The sequence below is a fragment of the Argopecten irradians genome, chromosome 2 (genome assembly GCF_041381155.1).
Source record: "Argopecten irradians isolate NY chromosome 2, Ai_NY, whole genome shotgun sequence".
Lineage (NCBI taxonomy): Eukaryota > Metazoa > Mollusca > Bivalvia > Pectinida > Pectinidae > Argopecten > Argopecten irradians.
Genome location: NC_091135.1, coordinates 10,142,519 through 10,165,506, shown reverse-complemented (window position 1 = coordinate 10,165,506; position 22,988 = coordinate 10,142,519). Strand labels below are relative to the sequence as shown.

General features: G+C 37.5%; 1 protein-coding gene across 1 annotated transcript; it reads left to right on the top strand.

The window, feature by feature from the left end:
- Positions 1–7,112: 7,112 nt before the first annotated feature.
- Positions 7,113–21,946, top strand: LOC138316429 (filaggrin-2-like). Its single transcript, XM_069258123.1, has 9 exons — positions 7,113–7,240; positions 12,566–13,952; positions 14,428–14,570; positions 15,614–15,825; positions 16,125–16,175; positions 16,633–16,746; positions 17,850–19,302; positions 19,998–20,363; positions 20,717–21,946. The coding sequence occupies exons 2-9, from the start codon at positions 12,572–12,574 to the stop codon at positions 21,944–21,946; spliced, it is 4,950 nt and encodes a 1,649-aa protein (XP_069114224.1). The 5' UTR covers positions 7,113–7,240; positions 12,566–12,571.
- Positions 21,947–22,988: the final 1,042 nt, after the last annotated feature.

The window sequence follows — 22,988 nt, the reverse complement described above, 5'->3', positions numbered from 1 at the left end:
CTCTATATAAACATATGCTGCTCTAAATTTGCTAAATGTGATACCTTATAATGATACATGTTATATAAACATTATTTTTAGGTGATACATTAGAGGAATCCCTTAGTGGCTTACAGGGATATCCTTCTTTCTATAGAATTTTTAAGTGTATATGTGTAGGTGGATACTAGATATGGTTGTTTCGAACCCCAGGATGGGACAATTGGACTATCCATCTATATATACAATGTTATTTGTGTAGGTGATAAACTGATATGATTACTACAAGGATAGTTAACAACAATCTACAATTAATGAGTGGCTACATTACTAGTTACCTCTATAATACATGTTATGTAATTTGTGTCTGGTGATACTAGATATGAGTGGGCTACAGCTATCCTCTCAAATATATACAATGTTTATCTAGCTCTAGGTGATATAAGATATGAATGCCATACAAGGATACTCCTCTTATACATAATGTATATATCTATTGTTAGATGAGTAAAATACTAATCACATTTCCCTATAAAGGGAGATAATTCCATTTTAGATATTCCATAAGTATATATCCATTTCATACATGTAATTTCAAACTAGATTATTCTGAGGAAATTATAAAATTCACATGTTTGACTGATCTGAATGGTTCGTGAAAAAGAGCTGTCAACATATGTTGGGTCTGATACTTAAATATTGTACTGTATGTGATCATCAATCAGGTGATTGGCAGATAGTGCCAGTCAAGGCTTTAATTTCTTGTCAGCCGTTTTATTTGTGAACAACGGTAATCAATTCAAACTTTTAAAAATATCATCTTTTTAATTTGTCACTGTGTGTAAAAGAACCTAATATCAGTTTGTATTATCATATACCTACATCGATCTGTAAATATCAAAATTAACCGAGCAAAACACACAAAATTACAGCAAGGTCATTGTCACTGCTTACACCATACCATGAAACGGTATTGAGCAATATGAATTATAAGGACTAAAGACTTTATCCAATGGTGTCTTTTCTATGTAGTATACACCTGCAATGCATATAACATATATTCCATAATTACAAGCTGTAACAGACAATGATCAAGGCTAATGCTCTACAAAATCTTCCATCAGACTTTCAACTAGATCAGCAGGTACAGGCCAGTCACGCAAGCATATACTTACTGGCTTTACTGGTAGGGGGCACTGCCTGTCCTGTTTCAGACGACGGATAAACACACATCAACTTTACATATATGAATTATATCATTGGACATACATGTACAATGCAAACAAAAATCTCTTTCTTTATCTGTTTCTTAAAATAGTTCACAAACCCAACAAATCTATATCTCTGTGTAATAGCATGCATATATCTGTAGCTGTACAAAGGAAATTAGAATCTATCTAAAATCTTGTCCTAAAGTTTTTTTCACATAATATATCCTTTCTCAGATTAATCACCAAAATACAAGGTAGAGTCAGTGCCCTTTCTCAAGTTATTAAGAAAGGAGTGCAATTTCTCATGAACACACTGAATTGTTTAAGGATACATTTTAGGGCAGGCTGAAACTGACATACAGCCCAGTTTCTAGGAAATACCTTTATGCTTTCATTTTTCTATTTCTTTCAATTTTTTGTAGATGTTCAGAAATTTCTTATAAACAGTCAAATCAAATATGATCAAAACAAAAGGAATAAGATATATAATTAGGCATTCTATGTGAAAAAAATGTAAATTTAAAGTCAATGTGAAGGAAATTTGACACTTTTTTATGACTGAATGCCAATAATTCATATTGCTTACCACTTAAAAAATATATACTCATAATATTTTTTACCAATTTCTTCTAAAAGGAATAATATGAACTTACCTGCATATGGGTGTGGGGGCATACCCGCATGTGGGGGTACGCCCATTCTTTGTGGCCCCCCAGGACCCATCTGCTGGCCTGGGTATCCTCCAGGTCTAGGACCCTGAAAGTATATTATTCATCATTGTTTATATGTAAAAGATGCTTGGAAAACACCACTGGCCTAATTAATGTTAATATTTAAATTCAATGTGACAGTGTGTGTTTCCGATTAACGATATTTCAATCGACGTCAGTCGTTTCAGCTGCAAAATCTATTAAATTTGATCTTCATTTATCATGAGTCGATTCACAATTTGATTAATCTAACATTTACATACAAAATTCCTGGTTAATTCATGACATCTTGCAAGAGTGCGATCTCGGATGAATGCTAGAAGATATTGAAAGCTTAAGTTTGAATGCTTTGTTGAAAACAACAGCACGATGGCTGAATAGCTCAATACGTCGGACCAATCAGGAATGGTATTTTGAAATTGTATGCTGCATTCATGGATATATACGAAACGCTAGCGTTTACATTTTCGTACCGGCGTTATATCCGTGGAAAACAATATTAATGAAATTGTTAGTGCTTAGGACCAATAATATAGTTCTTCGATTTTCCCTATGTTAAATGTGTGAAAGGACGATCCCTGCCCTCCAACAATCATGACGATATGGAGTTTTTCCGAAACAAAAATGAAAGTAGGTTTTTGTATAGGGGGGGGGGGGGGAGGGAGGATGGGTGCTGCCTGGAGTTTCTTGGCTCCAGTTGTTCGATGGCTGACTTGAATGCCTCGACAATTAGGTAATATGTAGATATAGTAGAAGTCATAATTGTTCTCTTATATTTCAAAAGCATTATAATTACAATCGAGTAAAAACAAGAGTATATTTCATGATACGAGCACAGAAAAGTTATTAATAAGAACTACAATTAGGGCTGGTTTTGAGTACCCGAGTTCCCGGATACGGGTCCAGGTTGTTGATGTAACCGGGTCACATATGTAATAGTTACCCTGGTGTATCAAAATAGGACAAACGTAAACAAGACTAACCTTTATTTAGGTCACACTTACTCACCAAGGTTGACACCATATCTTTTCAACCATTCTGTCACCTACAACACTTGTTCATTTTTTATTTCTCGATATTGATGCAGAACAATAGACGGACCACCTTATAATAGTTCCGAATCCGGATAAGACTATGTCATGTCAATGACAAGTAATGATCACTGATAAGAAATTAACAAATAAAGAATCGTGTAAGTTATGCCATGTTATTCTGTGTTTTGAATTCCAATGTTTCGGAGCATGGGGATAATAAATAATTGGCACTCTGATTCGAAAATCACGTTTTCTAAATGCAGGTAATGATAGTTAAAACAGGTAATTACGGTATTTTGTTTCTTTCCTAGTACTTCCTGTTGCGCATGTGCAAAAACATTTCCTCTCGGACTGGTATATGCTATAGACACACTGGTTAGACTGACGACTTTAACAACTCTTACTGCAGCTACATTAGCAATTTGTGAATGTCCAATAGAAATGAAGTAGACAATTAACAACTGAAGCTATCTTTACTGACCCATGAACTCACATATGAGGGTGGATCATTTTCATTCATTCGAATCTCTCTGTTGATCAAACTGATAGGGATGTATGTCACGGTTCATGTTTTTTTTTTCAAGCTCGGGTTCGGTTTCACAACTTTTTTTTTTTTTTGATGCGGCTTTATCGGTTTTTTTTTTTTTTTTTTCGGTTTTTTTTTTTTTTTTTTTTTTTATTTTTTTTTTTTTTTTTTTTTTTTTTTTTATTTTTTTTTTTTTTTTTTTTTTTTTATTTTTTTTTTTTTTTTTTTATTTTTTTTTATTTATTTTCGGTTCGGTTCAGCAGCAAATCTCAATTACACTTTTTACATAGTCTATTTTCTATCTATCAAAAGCAAGTTCTCTCTGCTTTAGATTTAAAAAGATGGTATATTTCACTACTTAAACAAATGGGTTTTTTTTCTTTATCAAGATTTCACTTCTAATTAAAAACATATAATTTATTTTAATTGCGCCCTGAAAAATAATCCACAGCACTATATCCTATATACATTGAAGTTCTAAAAAAGTGCATGCAGCAAAGAAAATGAATTTCATTAATTATTCTATAATCATTTTGTAATGTCTTAATTAGACATATAAAACGACGTTAAAATACCATTTTTGTTCAAATATTATAGAGTATCATTTTATGATCTCTCAGCAGATTGGAACATCTTTAAAAAAAAACATACTTGAACATTTTTGCCTTATCCTTTTTAACTCTTTCTAGTACTATTGACACACATTGTAATCAGTCACAGAGAGATAATATGTCCCTCGTATCCTTTATGTACATTATTTCAATCACTAACTAACTTTTCCTCGTCATCCTTCATGAATGACGCCATTATTATGATTATGTGATTGACATGTGAAAATCGTAAGTTTTATAAAAAATTACCTTACAAATTTTACCGCAAATCAATACATCGGTATTATCCCAGAAAAAGTGTTTTTAAAAAGTATTATGATTGCAATTGAATTATAATAAGGAGATAAACATTATATACGTACCAGGTGCATGTTCAATAAAAGTCGCGTAAAATGGTTTTAATTCACGGAATATTGGCCGACCGGAAACACGCGATTGTTTTACAATCGGCAACACAATGGCGGCTTGATTTAGCTGCCGATATTCTGCGGGATTAAATGTTATCGGGAAAAAATACATAATAAAAAATTATAATGAAATAATAATAAATATTATTATAATAATATATTACAAATAATAAAAATTATAAAATCATCAAACATTTAGTGAAATTATAAATCATTTAGGATATTATGTATGTGAAAAAAATAAAATCATGTCCGCAGACAGCAACAAAACGATCTTCTGAATGACTGAACTTGCTCCAACAAAACAACAGTGTTACCATATATTGTGATTCCGGCGGTCAACCCCAGGTGTATGTTCTCGGGATTCTGAGAAAATCAACCTTCGGCCTATTTTCAATGACATAAACTGCAATACAGTTTATACAAACACGTAAATTACAGACAGGTAATATAGGACAGTTATTTTTTTTAATGAACCGAACCGAAGATTTAGAATTATCGTAACACGAACCGAACCGTAACGGTTTGAATTTTTCGGTTAAAACAAAAAAAGAACAAACAAAAAAAGAAATTTTAACACAACAAAAAAACCAAAAAAAAAAAAAACAAAAAAACAAAAAAAAAAAAAAGAAAAACAAAACAAAACCAAAAAACCCAAACAAACCGTATTTTTTTCGGTTAAACCCTTGACACTCCTATCAACTCGATCTTCCCCAAAACGACACAGCAAACATAACGTAACCCAATTTGTTTTACAAAAGCAGTAGATCTGTGCTCGAGTAGGGCTGGGCCGCAATTTGGCAGAAGTGTTGACCACGATATATTGTGATTACACAACAGCTGTATTGTGTGATATATGGTATTGCAATATTTTTGACCTTAACATATGTGTTGTCTATTTTGTATATATTCCATAATAAAAAACACCTTTACATTATACAAACATTACAGTGCTATGTTATGTATTTTACATCGATTTCAAACTGTGTTGTTGAGACACAAAAATGTTTAAAAATGTGAGGTCTTCTTGTTTTAAAAAAAATACGAGTCTGTTTGTGAAAAAGCTAGGTTACAGACGATCGCAAAATAAAGCCTAATAATGCAATAACTACATATAATAATAGTTAATCTGCAAATATTTACATTTTTGAACCTAAAATAATGAACAAATTTACAAACAATTGTCCTGGCAAAATCAGCTTACGATCGTGATTAAACTTCAAAGGGCTGATCGGCTTGCATTGTTGTTTTGACATGTGTAGGAATTCGAAAATGGCGGCGGTACGATGAAGCCTGAAATATAGCTAGAAGAACGACCAATTCCCTACACGACACGCCATATATTTCACCAGGCCTAAATGTTTTTAGAAAATTATTCCGGTATTGTTGATTGATGGAGCGATTCAGCTTGATAATATTTCAGAAACTAGCCTAATGTCGTATCATTTATATTCAACGTCGTGCAAATGTTTGAATCATTTGAACATTATACACGTTAGTTACAAACATTTGACCGCCATTAGAATCAAATGAAAACGAAAAGGATACCCACATGGCTTCATATTATCGGAAAAGAAAACAAATTCAACTTGCTGGTTATGTTTTAATGACAGGATGTTTTAATTATATCAAATTAATGAAATTATGATACTAAGAAAATATATCATTAAAAACCGGTACAGGTAAACTGTATCGCGGTACAATATTTTTTGATGGTGCATTGCAATTCACCAATATACCAGTTAACCGCGGCAGCCCTAGTGTCGTGTACCCAGTACGGGTCAGGTACTAAAATTCGGGTACCCGGGGACAAAATTTAGTACCCGTGACAGCCCTATCTACAATACATTTTAGCAAAAAGACTCAATGTTTTTTATTGTAATTAACCCCCTCCTCACGCCTCTGCGCATTACCCTATGCCACATAATCGTCGGCTACGACGGAATGGTCTTAACACAAGAAGAAGATATGGGACTTGCAAACTTCAAACCTAGGAGTCCCTTGGACTCCGAAAAATTAATACGAGAGGGAAATCCTTGTTGTATACATGTCCTGATCAATTACAGTGAATAAAGCATGCAATTTAATTTGTAATCCATACTAGTCTATCAATCTGGCTATATCGGTTATGAATATACATATGCACCATGAAGAAATCACTAGCCTGTTTTCCAAGTAACCCCCCCCCCCCCCCCCTCTCTTTTTTGCCGGTTCATCGCGTACCTGTCTTCATGAATAGACAAACATACTAATTTATCTCCTTATCGTTACGATCGATAAATATCAAGATATATAATACGCACCGCTGGATATCCCTGCTGCTGATATGGTCTCATCGGTGGCCCTTGGCCGGGGAATCTTTGAGGCTGCATTTCTTTTTGTTCTTCGCTAAATCATATACTATAAGCTATGCGTACGCATCTCCCTTTTCCGTTTCCGGTTATCAACTTTGTCGGGGGCGAGTTTGTATAGGAATGTTTGGTTCTATTTTAAGACATTGCATAATATTATCACATGTTTGTGATTGCATATGATAAACAATTAAAACAATCAAATAAAATTTTAAGTCTAAGTTTAGAATTAGTTATTCCCCACACAACAGCGTAATTCAGTAATTTTCACTTTTGAATTTGAATCTGCACATAACATTATAAAGCTAGATAATACTTTATTTGTAGTTTAAGTAGGCCTATAAAACGTACGTGTACATATAAGAAGCTTAAAAATGTAGCCAAGTCATTCGATTTCCGAATTAGATATCGGTAAGTATACTGAAAATTATGTATTTTCTTATTTTGAAAATTGTAAAGCATACAAATAATATTAGCAAAAATGCAAATTAATCTTAATCTGACAATGTAAGTTAAAGCATTTAAGATTTATTTAAAATCTTAATTAAATATTGTTTTACTTGCATCGCCAACTTTAAGGTCAAAACTAGGAAGCATTTTTAAGTAATCAAAACATTCAGACCTTTTATGAAGACGCCGGTTACATTAATTTCAATTTTAAATTTTTTTAGTGACAAAAAATGGGTTATGTCAACATAGAATGGACCACAGGCGTTTGACTCTATAGACATTTTTCTCCATATATATGTATTAATACTGTGTCACAGTACTAAATATACATATAAAGAAAAAAATCTATAGAGCCAAACGCCTGTGGATGGATAGACATTAGTCCTTGCCTGTATACAACGTACATTGTATACGGAGCCTACATTTACATGTTTTAAAACCCGAATATATAACATTCTTTATATCATATTTTCAAATCATGGATTGGCTAGATGTATCGACCTTTCCCGGTATTCCATGACAGTAGTTTTATCATGATCGGCCATGTTGAGTTACGACATTTAGCTGTTGGTATTTTTTATCTATAATTTGTATACATCATATACATTGCATGCAAAAGTCAATTGTGCTACCTTTTGATATTGACATGAATATACATGCAAAATATTAGCCAGACGATGGATTTCCCCTTTATTGGCGTATGATTGACATTGGGATTCCCCCATGTGCTTTAAATACATTATGTAGTTCCAGCGATCGAGCTATAAATAACCAAATTGCATTATTCAACCGAAAATCCAGCGCGAGATTACATAGATCATAAAAAGTACATGGTACACGGCTTTACAAAGAAAATGTGCATACAAACTGACATTATACACCTCTATTTATATATTTAGTTAAAGTCCAATAATATCCAAAACGAAAGTGAAAGTTGAATTTCATGTAATTTACCTGTAATCAACAGATCTGGTCAACTAAAATAAAATGTGAACGGTTATCAGTTATGTGATATTGGAGTAACAGGAGATTTCAGAAAAGATGGCGTGACGTCACAGAAAGTTAACATCCGGGTCCTCAAAGGTACAAACACGGTATGGCGACTAATAAAAACAATAACAGATACGTACATCCCTGATACATAATCGCAAGGATTTATAAGTGAGAAGGATTCGTGACTGTCCCTCTTTACATTAAGTCGAGACGCCTATGAACCGGGGAATTTTTTCTCCAACAAATAACTTGTCGAAGTACACTACGAAACACCATTCAACGACGTATATTACTTGCTTTAAAGCAAATATTTCAGCACAGGATAAGTCTTAAATTATCGTTAAACAAAGAGCGAACATCTAATCGAATGACGGCGCCCGCTTTACAAAAGTAAGACGGTAACCACAACAAGCTACAACAAAGGCTTACCGGCTGAATATCAAAGAGGTGCGTCAAAATGATCGTCGCCCAATTTCACGGTCAACGCACAAAAACAAAAAGAGCCTGCACATCTGGACTTCCCCAATAACCGCAGTGTGACTTATCACCCTAAAGAATTTTTTATATATATACGTAGGAAATGGCGACCGTTTTTTTCTCTCTTCGTGGCGTTGAGAAAATGGATATAAACGCGAGTAAAATATATAAATACCAGATGTTTTAATCTAAATATTATTGTTAAATATTTTTATTTACCCTTTTTATAATTCAAATAACGCAATAGTTTCTCGGACATTGTCTTACTATTTAAGTTACAATTAAATGGTAAATCAAACATCGCAAGGGGCTGTTTTACCCTCTATGTTTATGTGTAGATAATAACGGAGTTTGTACCTTTGAGCGCCCGGATGTACCTTTGTGAGTGACGTCATCGCCATCTTTTCTGAATCTCCTACAGTACCGAAACTTATACCGAAAATAAATGTATATAAAAAAAAAATATACTATATTGTTGCCCTTTGAAACTTTATCCATAACGTTTACTAAAAAGCAGACATAACATCATGTATGTTCTGACGACCATTGGGTATATCTGATATATTTGTCCCGATCCTAAATCACAGTTATAAGTGTAGATTTAAATTCATGATTATTTCAAAAAATATACTAAATCCTTAAAAAAGTATATTTCATTGTCGACCATTTTGTATATCTTACCAGAGATATTAATAGTAATGATATATGAACATTTATCGTATAAATCCAAAAAGTAACCACATAAAGTGGATCAAATGAAAATTGAAATTACTTGTAATAAAAAAAAACAGGCCCCCAAATATAAATAGAAATACATGTAATATCTTGTACCTTTTTAAAAATATACTAAGTGATCATTTAATAAGCATAATTTAGTGTGATAAATGTTGTAACCCTACTTGTAATGACTATACATGTACATTAAGATTCGAAACGGTGAAAATACATGCTTAGAATTTATACTAATGACCTTAAAATTACGGAAAATTGCTATATGCCAGCCACGATTCCCGTAATTACCAGTACTAGACTGGGAATAAATTTTTAAGTTAAACCTTTAGTTGTGAAATAGTTCTCTAGAACTCATTTTGTTTCTGAATAAGTAAATTGCTTAATATCTCAATAATTTGATTTTTATAATATTAAAAGTAAATTCTTTCTACCACATGTTGAAACGTTTTACGTTTTTGTAATAAATGTATCTCGATTTATTCGGTTAGCAACACACAACACAATGTTTGTAATGATCAATCATCGGTGTGTACGTGTGTCAAGCATCATATCCTTGATGCTTTAATTCAAGGATTTCTTAAATTGTTACGTACAATTTCATATTACAGTCACAAACTTTGCAATTCACAATGTATCAAAGATACAGACTACAGGAAAATATTATCTAATTAAAGCTTATTCGTTGCTGAACTCCTCGATAAAAACCTGAAACGTTTATTTCTGTGTGGATTTTATTTCATAATTATACGAAGATACCTGCTATTAGAGCTTAAATTAGAGTATTTGAAACATCGAATTTCACTCGTTTAGTTATTCATATTCGAGCCAAAGTTATACTCAAAAGTAATCATAAAAAAACCTTTTATCGGCTTTATCTGTGATCGCCGATGTAAGTGATAGCACATCAGTTATAGTACAGCTGTAAGCCACGAACTATTATGACGTCACACGGTTTCGAGCTAGAAAATATGCATAATCGGGTAGTCAGAAAATTTGACCTCGATATCGGCGGTTCACAGGTTATTCCGGTCGCGCGCGGCAGGAGAGGTTTCTACATGGTCTAATAAAGCCATTTCCAGCATTAAAACTGAAATAAATCATTTTTGACTGCACAAATCCTTAAAACACCTCGCGGTCTGCCGTGTTTTACGATTTGATCAGCTATTCAATTCCGGAAAAATAAGTTGAGCAAAATTCAATAATTGTACGCAAGGATTTATAAGTGAGAAGGATTCGTGTCTGTCTCTTTACATTACTAAACACCACGAGAGCCGCCTATGAACCAGGAATAAAAACCGTTTTTCTCAACAACTACTTGTCTCGAGTCAAACGAAACACCATTGTAAAGTTTATTAAATTTCACGACGTTTATTACTTGCTTTAAAGATGGAATATTTAGAGGATATGTCTTAAATTTTCGTTAAGAAAATCGACAGCTCATGAAATGACGGCACCGCTTCAGAAAGTAAGACGGTAACCCTCGCACTCGCAAGCTACATCAAAGGCTGCGCCGGCGGATATCAAAGGAAAATCAGTCGTCGCCCAACGTCACGGTCAGTGCACAAACACAAAAGCACGTGTACATGGGAGACCGTCCGTTACATGACTCTGGTTGTTGATAGGACGTTAATTTACCAAACAAAGAAACAAAATCGTTATCACCCTATCCTCGAAGTATCAATCAATCAATCAAGCTTTTACCAACACCAACGGAAAAGCCCATTCAAATAAGATGTGAAAATAAAAAAAGTATTGCGAATAAAGGCAATACTATTGCGCATAAACGCAATACTATAGCGAATAAACGCAAAAATATTGCGAATAAACGCAAAACTAAGTATTATTCGCAATATTATTGCGTTTTTTTTACAATAAATATTGCGTTTATTCGCAATGTTTTTATTTTTCATATACAATACATCAGTTGGCACCAGTGGGCTTCCGTACAATACATGTACTACTCTGTAGGACATTTATCATTAAAGGCCCACTACCTTTCCGACACGGCTTTTAATTTTTGAAATGACAGAATGTAAAACGAGATCGATAATTTTGTAGAGTCGCAAAAGTTATTAACTCACCGTTAACAAAAAAAAAATGTTAATTTTCATATCGCGGGTCGTCTTATGTTCCCGCCGTCGTCATAAATACCGCGCGGTAATTGGCTATCACAGCGCCAGACGGCAAAACAGCGGAATGACTTTCCGCAGTTATATATTATGCAGGACTTTCCGCAGTTATGTTTGGTATTGTAACCTCATCTTAGGCCATCGGTATATAATTTCTGATGTTATTAATGTTTTTGAGAAACTTTTATGTTTTGAAAATTGAAAATATTCACATAACGTTCGGTAAAAAAAAGTTCTTAAGGTTTTTATGCTTTTACACTTTTTATGTTCAAGTAAGAGGCGATATACTAGTATAGCCAGGCATACGAAATATCACTAGTTTAAACAAGGTCTAAAACCTTAAAGATGCTACACCACTGACGAATCGTAATTTCTATCTACTAAAAACATGAGCTGACGAATTAGTATTTTTCTTCAGTAACACAATTACATAATTTACACTATTACCATCATTGAAAATTTTGAGCTTATTATTCTACTTAAAATTATTTAATACAATTTTTGCTAATTAGACGTATATATACAATTCAATATTAATGAATGTCCAAATGATAAATATTATTTATTCTTTGTCGGCGGTGCAGCATCTTTATATGGTTTTAAAGTAAGAAAAAAATACATCTGCTTGCAATACCATATCATATGCATTTTGAACTTGGACGATATTGTTTAAGAAAGTACAGAATAATTAAAACTGGTTAAATCTATTTGATATGAACCTTTTTATATAACAATTATACAGGCAATTATTGCGAGTCGTCATTTGGACAGGTAATATACAAACAGTACTGGAAATAACTGGAGTGTTTGTGTTTTTCAATGCGCGGTTTCAATATAAAAGTCAACATCTAAGAATCCCACACTAGATTGGTAATATTGTGGTTAAATATGAATAATCAAATAACTAGGAGCTGAATGTAAGATTACATTTGAAGTTTAATTCTGTTATATCTAGAACCGCATGATGGCTGAAAGACCAGGTCCCAACGAACCACCAAATACTGAATCTAACACGGATGCAGACGCACCAGGAACCAGCAGTGATTCCGCTGTGGAAGATGATGATCCTGATTCGACCATGGTGCCAGATGGGGTGAGCAGAACCCTTGCCCCTGGGTTTGATACCAACTCAAGTTGTAACACTCCGAGGAGCAAAGCAACGTCAGGTATTGACACAACTGTTAAAGAGAGGGAAGATGAAAATTCTGACGAAACATCAGACGAGGGCTTTGAAAGTTTCGTTAAAGTAAAGATGCCTAAGACAGACAAAGGTCAAAAAGAAATAGAAGGTGAAAAGGCTCGGGAAGGGGACGGGCGCAGTGAAGACAACAAAGATGACGAAGAACAAAAATCAGCAGGCGGCGCACATCACGGAGACGATTACACATATCGTGAAGAAACAAATGACACACATGTACAGGACGCACATGGTCCACCACAAGAAGATGACGTTCAACCGGAAGTTAATGCACAAGAAATAGGTGACACACAGGTGAAATGTCACCTTCCACAAGAATGTAACATTCAACAGGAAATTGTTGTACAGGACGAATATCACCCTCTACAAGACGTAAACATTCAACAGGAAATTGTTGTACAGTACGAATATCACCCTCTACAAGACGTAAACATTCAACAGGAAATTGTTGTACAGGACGAATATCACCCTCTACAAGACGTAAACATTCAACACGAAATTGTACATGTCGAATGTCACCCTCTACAAAACGTAAACATTAAACACGAAATTGTACATGTCGAATGTCACCCTCCACAAGATGTACAGGACAAAGATATAGGTGACACAGGGAGCGAAGAACATCTGCTACAAAGAGAGAACGCAGACCACCCTCCACAAAAAGAGAGTAAACATCAAGAAATTGATAAGTCTAATGATTCAGAAGAAACGGATGACACACATCGCCAATCACAACGAGGACCGGGAATATCGAGACCATGGTCAAATGCTGGAAATATATCACAACTCCGACATTTTCTTTTATTATTCGCGTTGTTTCTGTATTGTGCATTAGTAGCATGTTCAGTTCTTTTAACCAGTACACATGTTTGCACAATCCCGACTTGTGACTTCAACGATGCCATAACCGAGGAAACGGGAGGACAAGATAGGTGTAGCTGTGGTTCTCTCGCTATTTGTAACAGCGATCAGGAATTCCCATGCGTCCTGGACGAAAACAATAGCGATCAGAGAATGGTGACTGATTCTTCCTCGGCTGTAAGACAATGGCTTTTGCATAATGGCAGTTTCAGTATTGTGAGATCGGCAAATGATTGCGACAGAGAAAATGAAGGAGCAACGGGTGGACAACGAAGTATTCCAGGTAAGGCATGTCGCTGGTAGACTAGCTTCGTGTGGGACAATCCTTGCTTCTTTTATTCATATGTTTACTTAGAAGATTAGGGTATTAGAGCGAAATGTAAATTGTAGTATATAGAACTAACAAGAAAATGAAAGAAAAAAAAATAAATTTAGATTATAATTTGCCGTTCACATTTGATGAACATTTCAGTAAATCCAATCTAATTTGCTCTCATGGAACACCAGAATAAAACCCTGGTCCGAACTCAGACTCAGCTAAACTATACTTTATATTAACATGGCGCCAAGGAAAATGGTCACAGTAACAGCGAATACACGTTTGACGTAGACCAATCACTCTATATCCCATTTTACAATACTTTGCATTTTCCGAGATGGGTAGCATATTTTTACCAAATCTAGGTCGGTGAGAACATATACATCAGAACAAATAGAAATATCAGTTATGATACACTAAGTTTTTATTTTCATTCCAGGTGTTTGTCCTGGAGGCGAAGGATTAACAAATACGTGCGGATTCGACAACTGGTTTTGTGCGGTTTGTCAGCAACTGGACAAAAACCCACGCTTACATCGTGCGGTACAGCGTTTGGCTTCTCATCGTGTCCAACCCTTTGTAGTACGCAATTACATTATGTAGTTTTGGGTATTTACTGTCGACACAGGGTTCTGGTGTGAATACCATAGACTTAACCACACGAAAACAAATATTTTGATTAGAAATACGTGTACAAGCATGGCCAGATGTTATCTTTTCTTTATTCTCCGTGGGACCGAGTCTTCCAGAACTATGTATTGTTCAAGCTGTTTCGCCGTTCATGGTAAAGAAAACTTCTCTGGTTGGTTGGATATGCATGTTGGATTGGCAAAAACATAGAATGATACACTCACATTATACTGACATCGGACAACCTCCTTTATGTTTAGCACTAAGCAGGAGCAGAAACAACCATATTTAGTCTCGGCCAGGGCATAAAATGTATAGAGCATTCCTCACTGCATCCTCGATATTCCAGGGGTTCCGATCACTTACGATCTCTACACCCCTGGACTATCTCATAGTAAAACTGGAGGCAACATAATAGAACAGGTAATTTAGTCATTTGATGTACATCAAAAGAGTCGTATAACGGTACACTGTGGTTGACTGTGTGACTTTGAAGTTAGGCGTCGCTCTCTCTGTAGTCTTCAAAGGAAATCTTTGCTAGCCTGTGATTGGTCAAATGTTTTCCGCTGAGCTGCTTTCAATTTCACTATGAGATAGTCCAGGGGTGTAGAGATCGAAAGTGATCGGAACCCCTGGAGTATCGAGGATGTCCTCACTGAGACGAACGCTCAGCTTGAGGCTGTGTCAGGGGGAGACGTTAGGAAGAAGAATGCCAGTTAGGGAGAAAAAAAAAGGATACAATTCCAAATTTAGTCGCCTTTTACGATATATGCAATGGGGACGGAAGGTATAATTTTATAGAAAATATGCTAGGCTATATATTTTTTCTATGAATTGTACTTACACGTATTTAAATTTATCTTTTAAAATGATTCTACTGATGCACGTCTTCATACATTCTCAGCCTCCATGGCGTGGTAAGTGGGATATTATGTAACCATTATCGATTATTGCAATGACATGTTATAATATGCACATGTATTTTCGGTCCATAGGACATCTTTGACTCCTATCTGTTATTGAAAGGAGGCAATACAACGGCGGCCAAGGAGAGGTTATGTCCTGGGCAGCGTGACTTCCGTCAAAGTGAGGCTTACCGTATATTGGGGATATTGGAGCCTCAATTGCGTCACGAGCGCGTCTATGGGGATGGCTGTTTTCAGCTAACAAAAGACCACGTGATGCTGTCAAATACAAGGGATGGGAGGTACGAAAATACAATAAAAACAGGATTCTGTTTGGTTAGATTTCACGGACTTTCTATCAACAGTGAAACCGCTTAGTAATTTTGTCATTGTTTGAGTGCAGACACTTAATTATGGGATTTTTATGCATAACCTCAGTTTTCGGTTACAGCAAATCAATATTCATATTTATATCCAACTTTCTTACCATTTACATTTTTCTTCAGTAAGGCGTAAAAATATCCAAAAACAATCAGAACGCATCTCTCAAACAAGCTTTGAAAAAAGGATAATGGCCAAAATGCTTTATTTTACTTTCAAGGCCGTTTGAAGATATTGCCGAGGCGGTTACACACTATGAAACAAGGAGAGGGTAAGTCAATCTCAAATCGAAAATTTAAAAAAAATCGAGACACATTAATGGAATAATAGAATGGCTTTGAAACGTTACATTTTATTCGAAAATGTCTGCCAACGTTGAAGTAGTGATTTATAGTCACACAGTAACATGACCAATAATGTGATCTCCCGATATCAATATTTCTTCGATGGTTATGGTCAAAGGTCACAATTTGACCGTAGTTCCCATGCGTAAAAACGGCTCTCGTGACACCTCGTGAACCTTTCAAATGCAAAATGTTAATGTGTGGATGATCCCAATGCTGTCCTCTTATCTATAAATCTGCTAATCGACAATATATTGGTTTATACACTTTTTTAAGACATAAATGTTTTGCTTGTACATTTACTTCATGAACATTTTCTTTAATAATTCCTAGTGTATACTATATCTCTATCCGCCATATCCACTTACGTTTGTTTAAATCCAGGTGTTTGAGGTTCGAGAGACCACCTGTCTTCCTTTCACTGAGGGTGCCCACCTCGGAAAACTTTAGAGAGGACACGGATAGACTTAGCAGTGTCATTACCTTCTATGGCGAACGGTAAGATATTGATTCCGTCTTTACATTTTACAGTGTTAGTTCCTTTGCGGGTAGGTATCGATTGTTACGTCATTATTTTGTGAGCGATTTTCACCTTTTCTTTCAATTTTTTTAACAATATATCAATTTTACATAATCATGATATATAAATATATATAAAGTTATCTTCCATACACATCTTTCACTCTGCCATTCTTTCGTGAGCGCATTTCACGTCGTTTTTTCCGAAAAAAAAGTATGACATTTCGCTCGCAAAAAATCCGCAAAGGCATCCTCGTTACTCCAGGGCTTTCGATCACTTACGATCTCTACACCCCTGGACTTTCTCATAGTAAAACTGGAGGCAACAGATTAGTCATTCAAAAGAGCCGTATAACGGTACACTGTGGTTGACTGTGTGGCTTTGATGTTAGGCGTCGCTCTCTCTGTAGTCTTCAAATGAAATATTTGCTAGCCTGTGATTGGTCAAATGTTTTCCGCTGAGCTGCCTTCAATTTCACTATGAGATAGTCCAGGGGTGTAGAGATCGTAAGTGATCGGAAGCCCTGGAGTATCGAGGATGCGCAAACACTTACACAACTGAGGTAGATAACTCTGTAATATGCAAATACAGAATAGCCGTGAATATTGATAGAGAAAGAAATTTTGTTTGCAAACCAAATTTATTTCATAACCCTATGAAGTTAAAAAAAATAGTTACATCAATGCCTATAATTATTTTTTCAGGCTACTTGATAACTTAAAATACGTTTAAGCGTACGATTCTATTTTTCTAAATCAATACGCAACGTCGACGTCTCTATTGTGACGTCATGATTATGTCGGATTTTCATGCCATTCTCGGATTTTTTTTCATAGTGTATGAAGGAAAAGAATCTGCCAATCAGAGAGTTGGATTTAGTATGAAAACAAATAACTATTAATTAGGCCTATATGTATGTATATTCAAAAAGAGATAAGAAAGAAAGAAAGAAAGAAATGTATCATCATTCAATCTCCGTCAATTCATTTCGATGAAACAGTTTTGTCTTTGTACATGTATAAAGATGTTTATTCATGTAAGCGGTATTTAATTGTTTTGGTTTGAATGATCATTTATGTAGGTACTACCTGGCAAGTGTAACGTACCTCATCTTAAGAAACTCGGATGTCCATCACCTTACATCTCGGATATTTGAACCTAACGGGACGTATACTGACGAGGATATACCGCACGGTAGCTGGTGGTACTATGCTAACACTGTAGGTGGACGATTAGTGCCATTTACATCTCCTCCAGACGGTTACACACTGAATATGTTGCACTACGTGAGAGTTTTCCAGGAGGATAGGGATGGTGAGGTACAAGCGGGAGCTTCTGGTGAACCGCACACAGAATACATGGGCGAACCACAGAGTGAACAAGAGGAACCTAATCCTACAGTCGAGCCTCATACAGATCACTTGGATGAAGCACAGACTGGACATACTGACGACCTTCATACAGAACACTTGGATGAAGCACAGACTGGACATACGGACGAACTTCATACAGAACACTTGGATGAAGCACAGACTGGACATACGGACGAACTTCATACAGAACACTCGGATGAAGCACAGACTGGACATACGGACGAACTTCATACAGAACACTCGGATGAAGCACAGACTGGACATACGGACGACCTTCATACAGAACACTTGGGTGAAACACAAACTGGACATACAGACGACCTTCATACAGAACACACGGATGAAGCACAGACTGGACATACAAACGACCTTCATACAGAACACTTGGATGAAGCACAGACTGGACATACAGACGGACTTCATACAGAACACTCGGATGAAGCACAGACTGGACATACAGACGGACTTCATACAGAACACTTGGATGAAGCACAGACTGGACATACGGACGACCTTCATACAGAACACTTGGGTGAAACACAGACTGGACATACGGACGACCATCATACAGAACACTCAGATGAAGCACAGAGTGGACATACGGACGGACCTCATGCAAAACACTCGAATGAAGCACAGACTGGACATACGGACGAACTTCATACAGAACACTCGGATGAAGCACAAACTGCACATACAGACGAACTTCATACAGAACACTTGGGTGAAGCACAAACTGGACATACAAACGAACTTCATACAGAACACTTGGATGAAGCACAGACTGGACATACGGACGACCTTCATACAGAACACTCGGGTGAAACACAGACTGGACATACAGTCGAGCCTCATAAAGAACACTTGGGTGAAGCACAAACTGGACATACGGACGACTTTCATACAGAACACTTGGATGAAGCACAGAATGGACATACGGACGACCTTCATACAGAACACTTGGGTGAAGCACAGACTGGACATACGGACGACCTTCATACAGAACACTCGGGTGAAACACAGACTGGACATACAGTCGAGCCTCATAAAGATCACTTGGATGAAGCACAGAGTGGACATACGGACGACCTTCATACAGAACACTCGGATGAAGCACAGACTGGACACACGGACGAACTTCATACAGAACACTTGGATGAAGCACAGAATTGACATACGGACGACCTTCATACAGAACACTTGGATTAAGCACAGACCGGACATACGGACGAACTTCATACAGAACACTCGGATGAGTCACAGACTGGACACACAGACGACCTTCATACAGAACACTAGGATGAAGCACAGACTGGACATACGGACGACCTTCATACAGAACACTTGGGTGAAGCACAGACTGGACATACGGACGAACTTCATACAGAACACTCGGATGAAGCACAGACTGGACATACGGACGAACTTCATACAGAACACTCGGATGAAGCACAGACTGGACATACGGACGAACTTCATACAGAACACTCGGATGAAGCACAAACTGCACATACAGACGAACTTCATACAGAACACTTGGGTGAAGCACAAACTGGACATACAAACGAACTTCATACAGAACACTCGAATGAAGCACAGACTTGGCATACGGACGATACAGAACACTCGGGTGAAACACAGACTGGACATACGGACGAACTTCATACAGAAAACTCGGATGAAACACAGACTGGACATACGGTGAAACACAGACTGGACATACGGACGACCTTCATACAGAACACTCGGATGAAACACAGACTGGACATACGGACGACCTTCATACAGAACACTTGGGTGAAGCACAAACTGGATATACAAACGACCTTCTTACAGAACACTTGGGTGAAACATAGACTGGACATACAGACGACCTTCATACAGAACATTCGGATGAGTCACAGACTGGACATACAGACGACCTTCATACAGAACACTTGGGTGAAACACAGACTGGACATACAGACGAACTTCATACAGAACACTCGGATGAAGCACAGACTGGACATACGGACGACCTTCATACAGAACACTCGGATGAAACACAGACTGGACATACGGACGAACTTCATACAGAACACTCGGATGAAGCACAAACTGCACATACAGACGAACTTCATACAGAACACTTGGGTGAAGCACAAACTGGACATACAAACGAACTTCATACAGAACACTCGGATGAAGCACAGACTTGGCATACGGACGATACAGAACACTCGGTGAAACACAGACTGGACATACGGACGATTCACAGAACACTCGGGTGAAACACAGACTGGACATACGGACGAACTTCATACAGAACACTCGGATGAAACACAGACTGGACATACGGACGAACTTCATACAGAACACTAGGATGAGTCACAGACTGGACATACAGACGAACTTCATACAGAACACTCGGATGAAGCACAGACTGGACATACGGACGAACTTCATACAGAACACTCGGATGAAGCACAGACTGGACATACGGACGAACTTCATACAGAACACTTGGATGAATACGCACATACAGAATTGACAACACACGGACGACCTTCATACAGAACACTTGGATTAAGCACAGACTGGACATACGGACGACCTTCATACAGAACACTCGGATGAAACACAGACTGGACATACGGACGACCTTCATACAGAACACTCGGATGAAGCACAGACTGGACATACAAACGACCTTCATACAGAACACTTGGATGAAACACAGACTGGACATACGGACGAACTTCATACAGAACACTCGGATGAAGCACAGACTGGACATACGGACGACCTTCATACAGAACACTCGGATGAAGCACAGACTGGACATACGGACGAACTTCATACAGAACACTCGGATGAAGCACAAACTGCACATACAGACGAACTTCATACAGAACACTTGGGTGAAGCACAAACTGGACATACAAACGAACTTCATACAGAACACTCGGATGAAGCACAGACTTGGCATACGGACGATACAGAACACTCGGATGAAACACAGACTGGACATACGGACGACCTTCATACAGAACACTCGGATGAAACACAGACTGGACATACGGACGAACTTCATACAGAACACTCGGATGAAACACAGACTGGACATACGGACGACCTTCATACAGAACACTCGGATGAAACACAGACTGGACATACGGACGACCTTCATACAGAACACTCGGGTGAAACACAGACTGGACATACGGACGAACTTCATACAGAACACTCGGATGAAACACAGACTGGACATACGGACGACCTTCATACAGAACACTCGGATGAAACACAGACTGGACATACGGACGACCTTCATACAGAACACTCGGATGAAGCACAGACTGGACATACGGACGACCTTCATACAGAACACTTGGGTGAAACACAAACTGGACATACGGACGACCTTCATACAGAACACTTGGGTGAAGCACAGACTGGACATACGGACGACCTTCATACAGAACACTCGACTGGACATACGGACGACCTTCATACAGAACACTCGGATGAAACACAGACTGGACATACGGACGACCTTCATACAGAACACTCGGATGAAACACAGACTGGACATACGGACGACCTTCATACAGAACACTCGGATGAAACACAGACTGGACATACGGACGACCTTCATACAGAACACTCGGATGAAACACAGACTGGACATACATACGACCTTCATACAGAACACTCGGATGAAACACAGACTGGACATACGGACGACCTTCATACAGAACACTCGAAACACAGAGGCACTGAACACTGGACATACGGACGACCTTCATACAGAACACTCGGATGAAACACAGACTGGACATACGGACGAACTTCATACAGAACACTCGGATGAAACACAGACTGGACATACGACGACCATACAGAACCTCTGACGGATTCATACAGAACACCGGACCGATGAACACAGACTGGACATACGGACGACCTTCATACAGAACACTCGGATGAAACACAGACTGGACATACGGACGACCTTCATACAGAACACTCGGATGAAACACAGACTGGACATACGGACGACCTTCATACAGAACACTCGGATGAAGCACAGACTGGACATACGGACGGACCTCATACAGAACACTTGGATGAAGAATAGACTGGACATACGGACGACCTTCATACAGAACACTCGGATGAAATACAGACTGGACATACGGACGAACTTCATACAGAACACTCGGGTGAAACACAGACTGGACATACGGACGACCTTCATACAGAACACTCGGGTGAAACACAGACTGGACATACGGACGAACTTCATACAGAACACTTGGGTGAAACACAGACTGGACATACGGACGAACTTCATACAGAACACTCGGGGAAACACAGACTGGACATACGGACGACCTTCATACAGAACACTCGGTGAAGCACAGACTGGACATTCAGACGACTTCATACAGAACACTCGGATGACAAAACTGGACATACGACGAATTCATACAGAACACTTTGGATAAACATATGTGATACACAAAATCTATACGAATGATGAACACAAACTTTGCCAAATAATAATTACAAGATGCTCCACCGGAAGATAAACACAGACTGGACATACGGACGACCTTCATACAGAACACTCGGATGAAACACAGACTGGACATACGGACGAACTTCATACAGAACACTCGGATGAAACACAGACTGGACATACGGACGACCTTCATACAGAACACTCGGATGAAACACAGACTGGACATACGGACGACTTCATACAGAACACTCGGATGAAACACAGACTGGACATACGGACGACCTTCATACAGAACACTCGGATGAAACACAGACTGGACATACGGACGACCTTCATACAG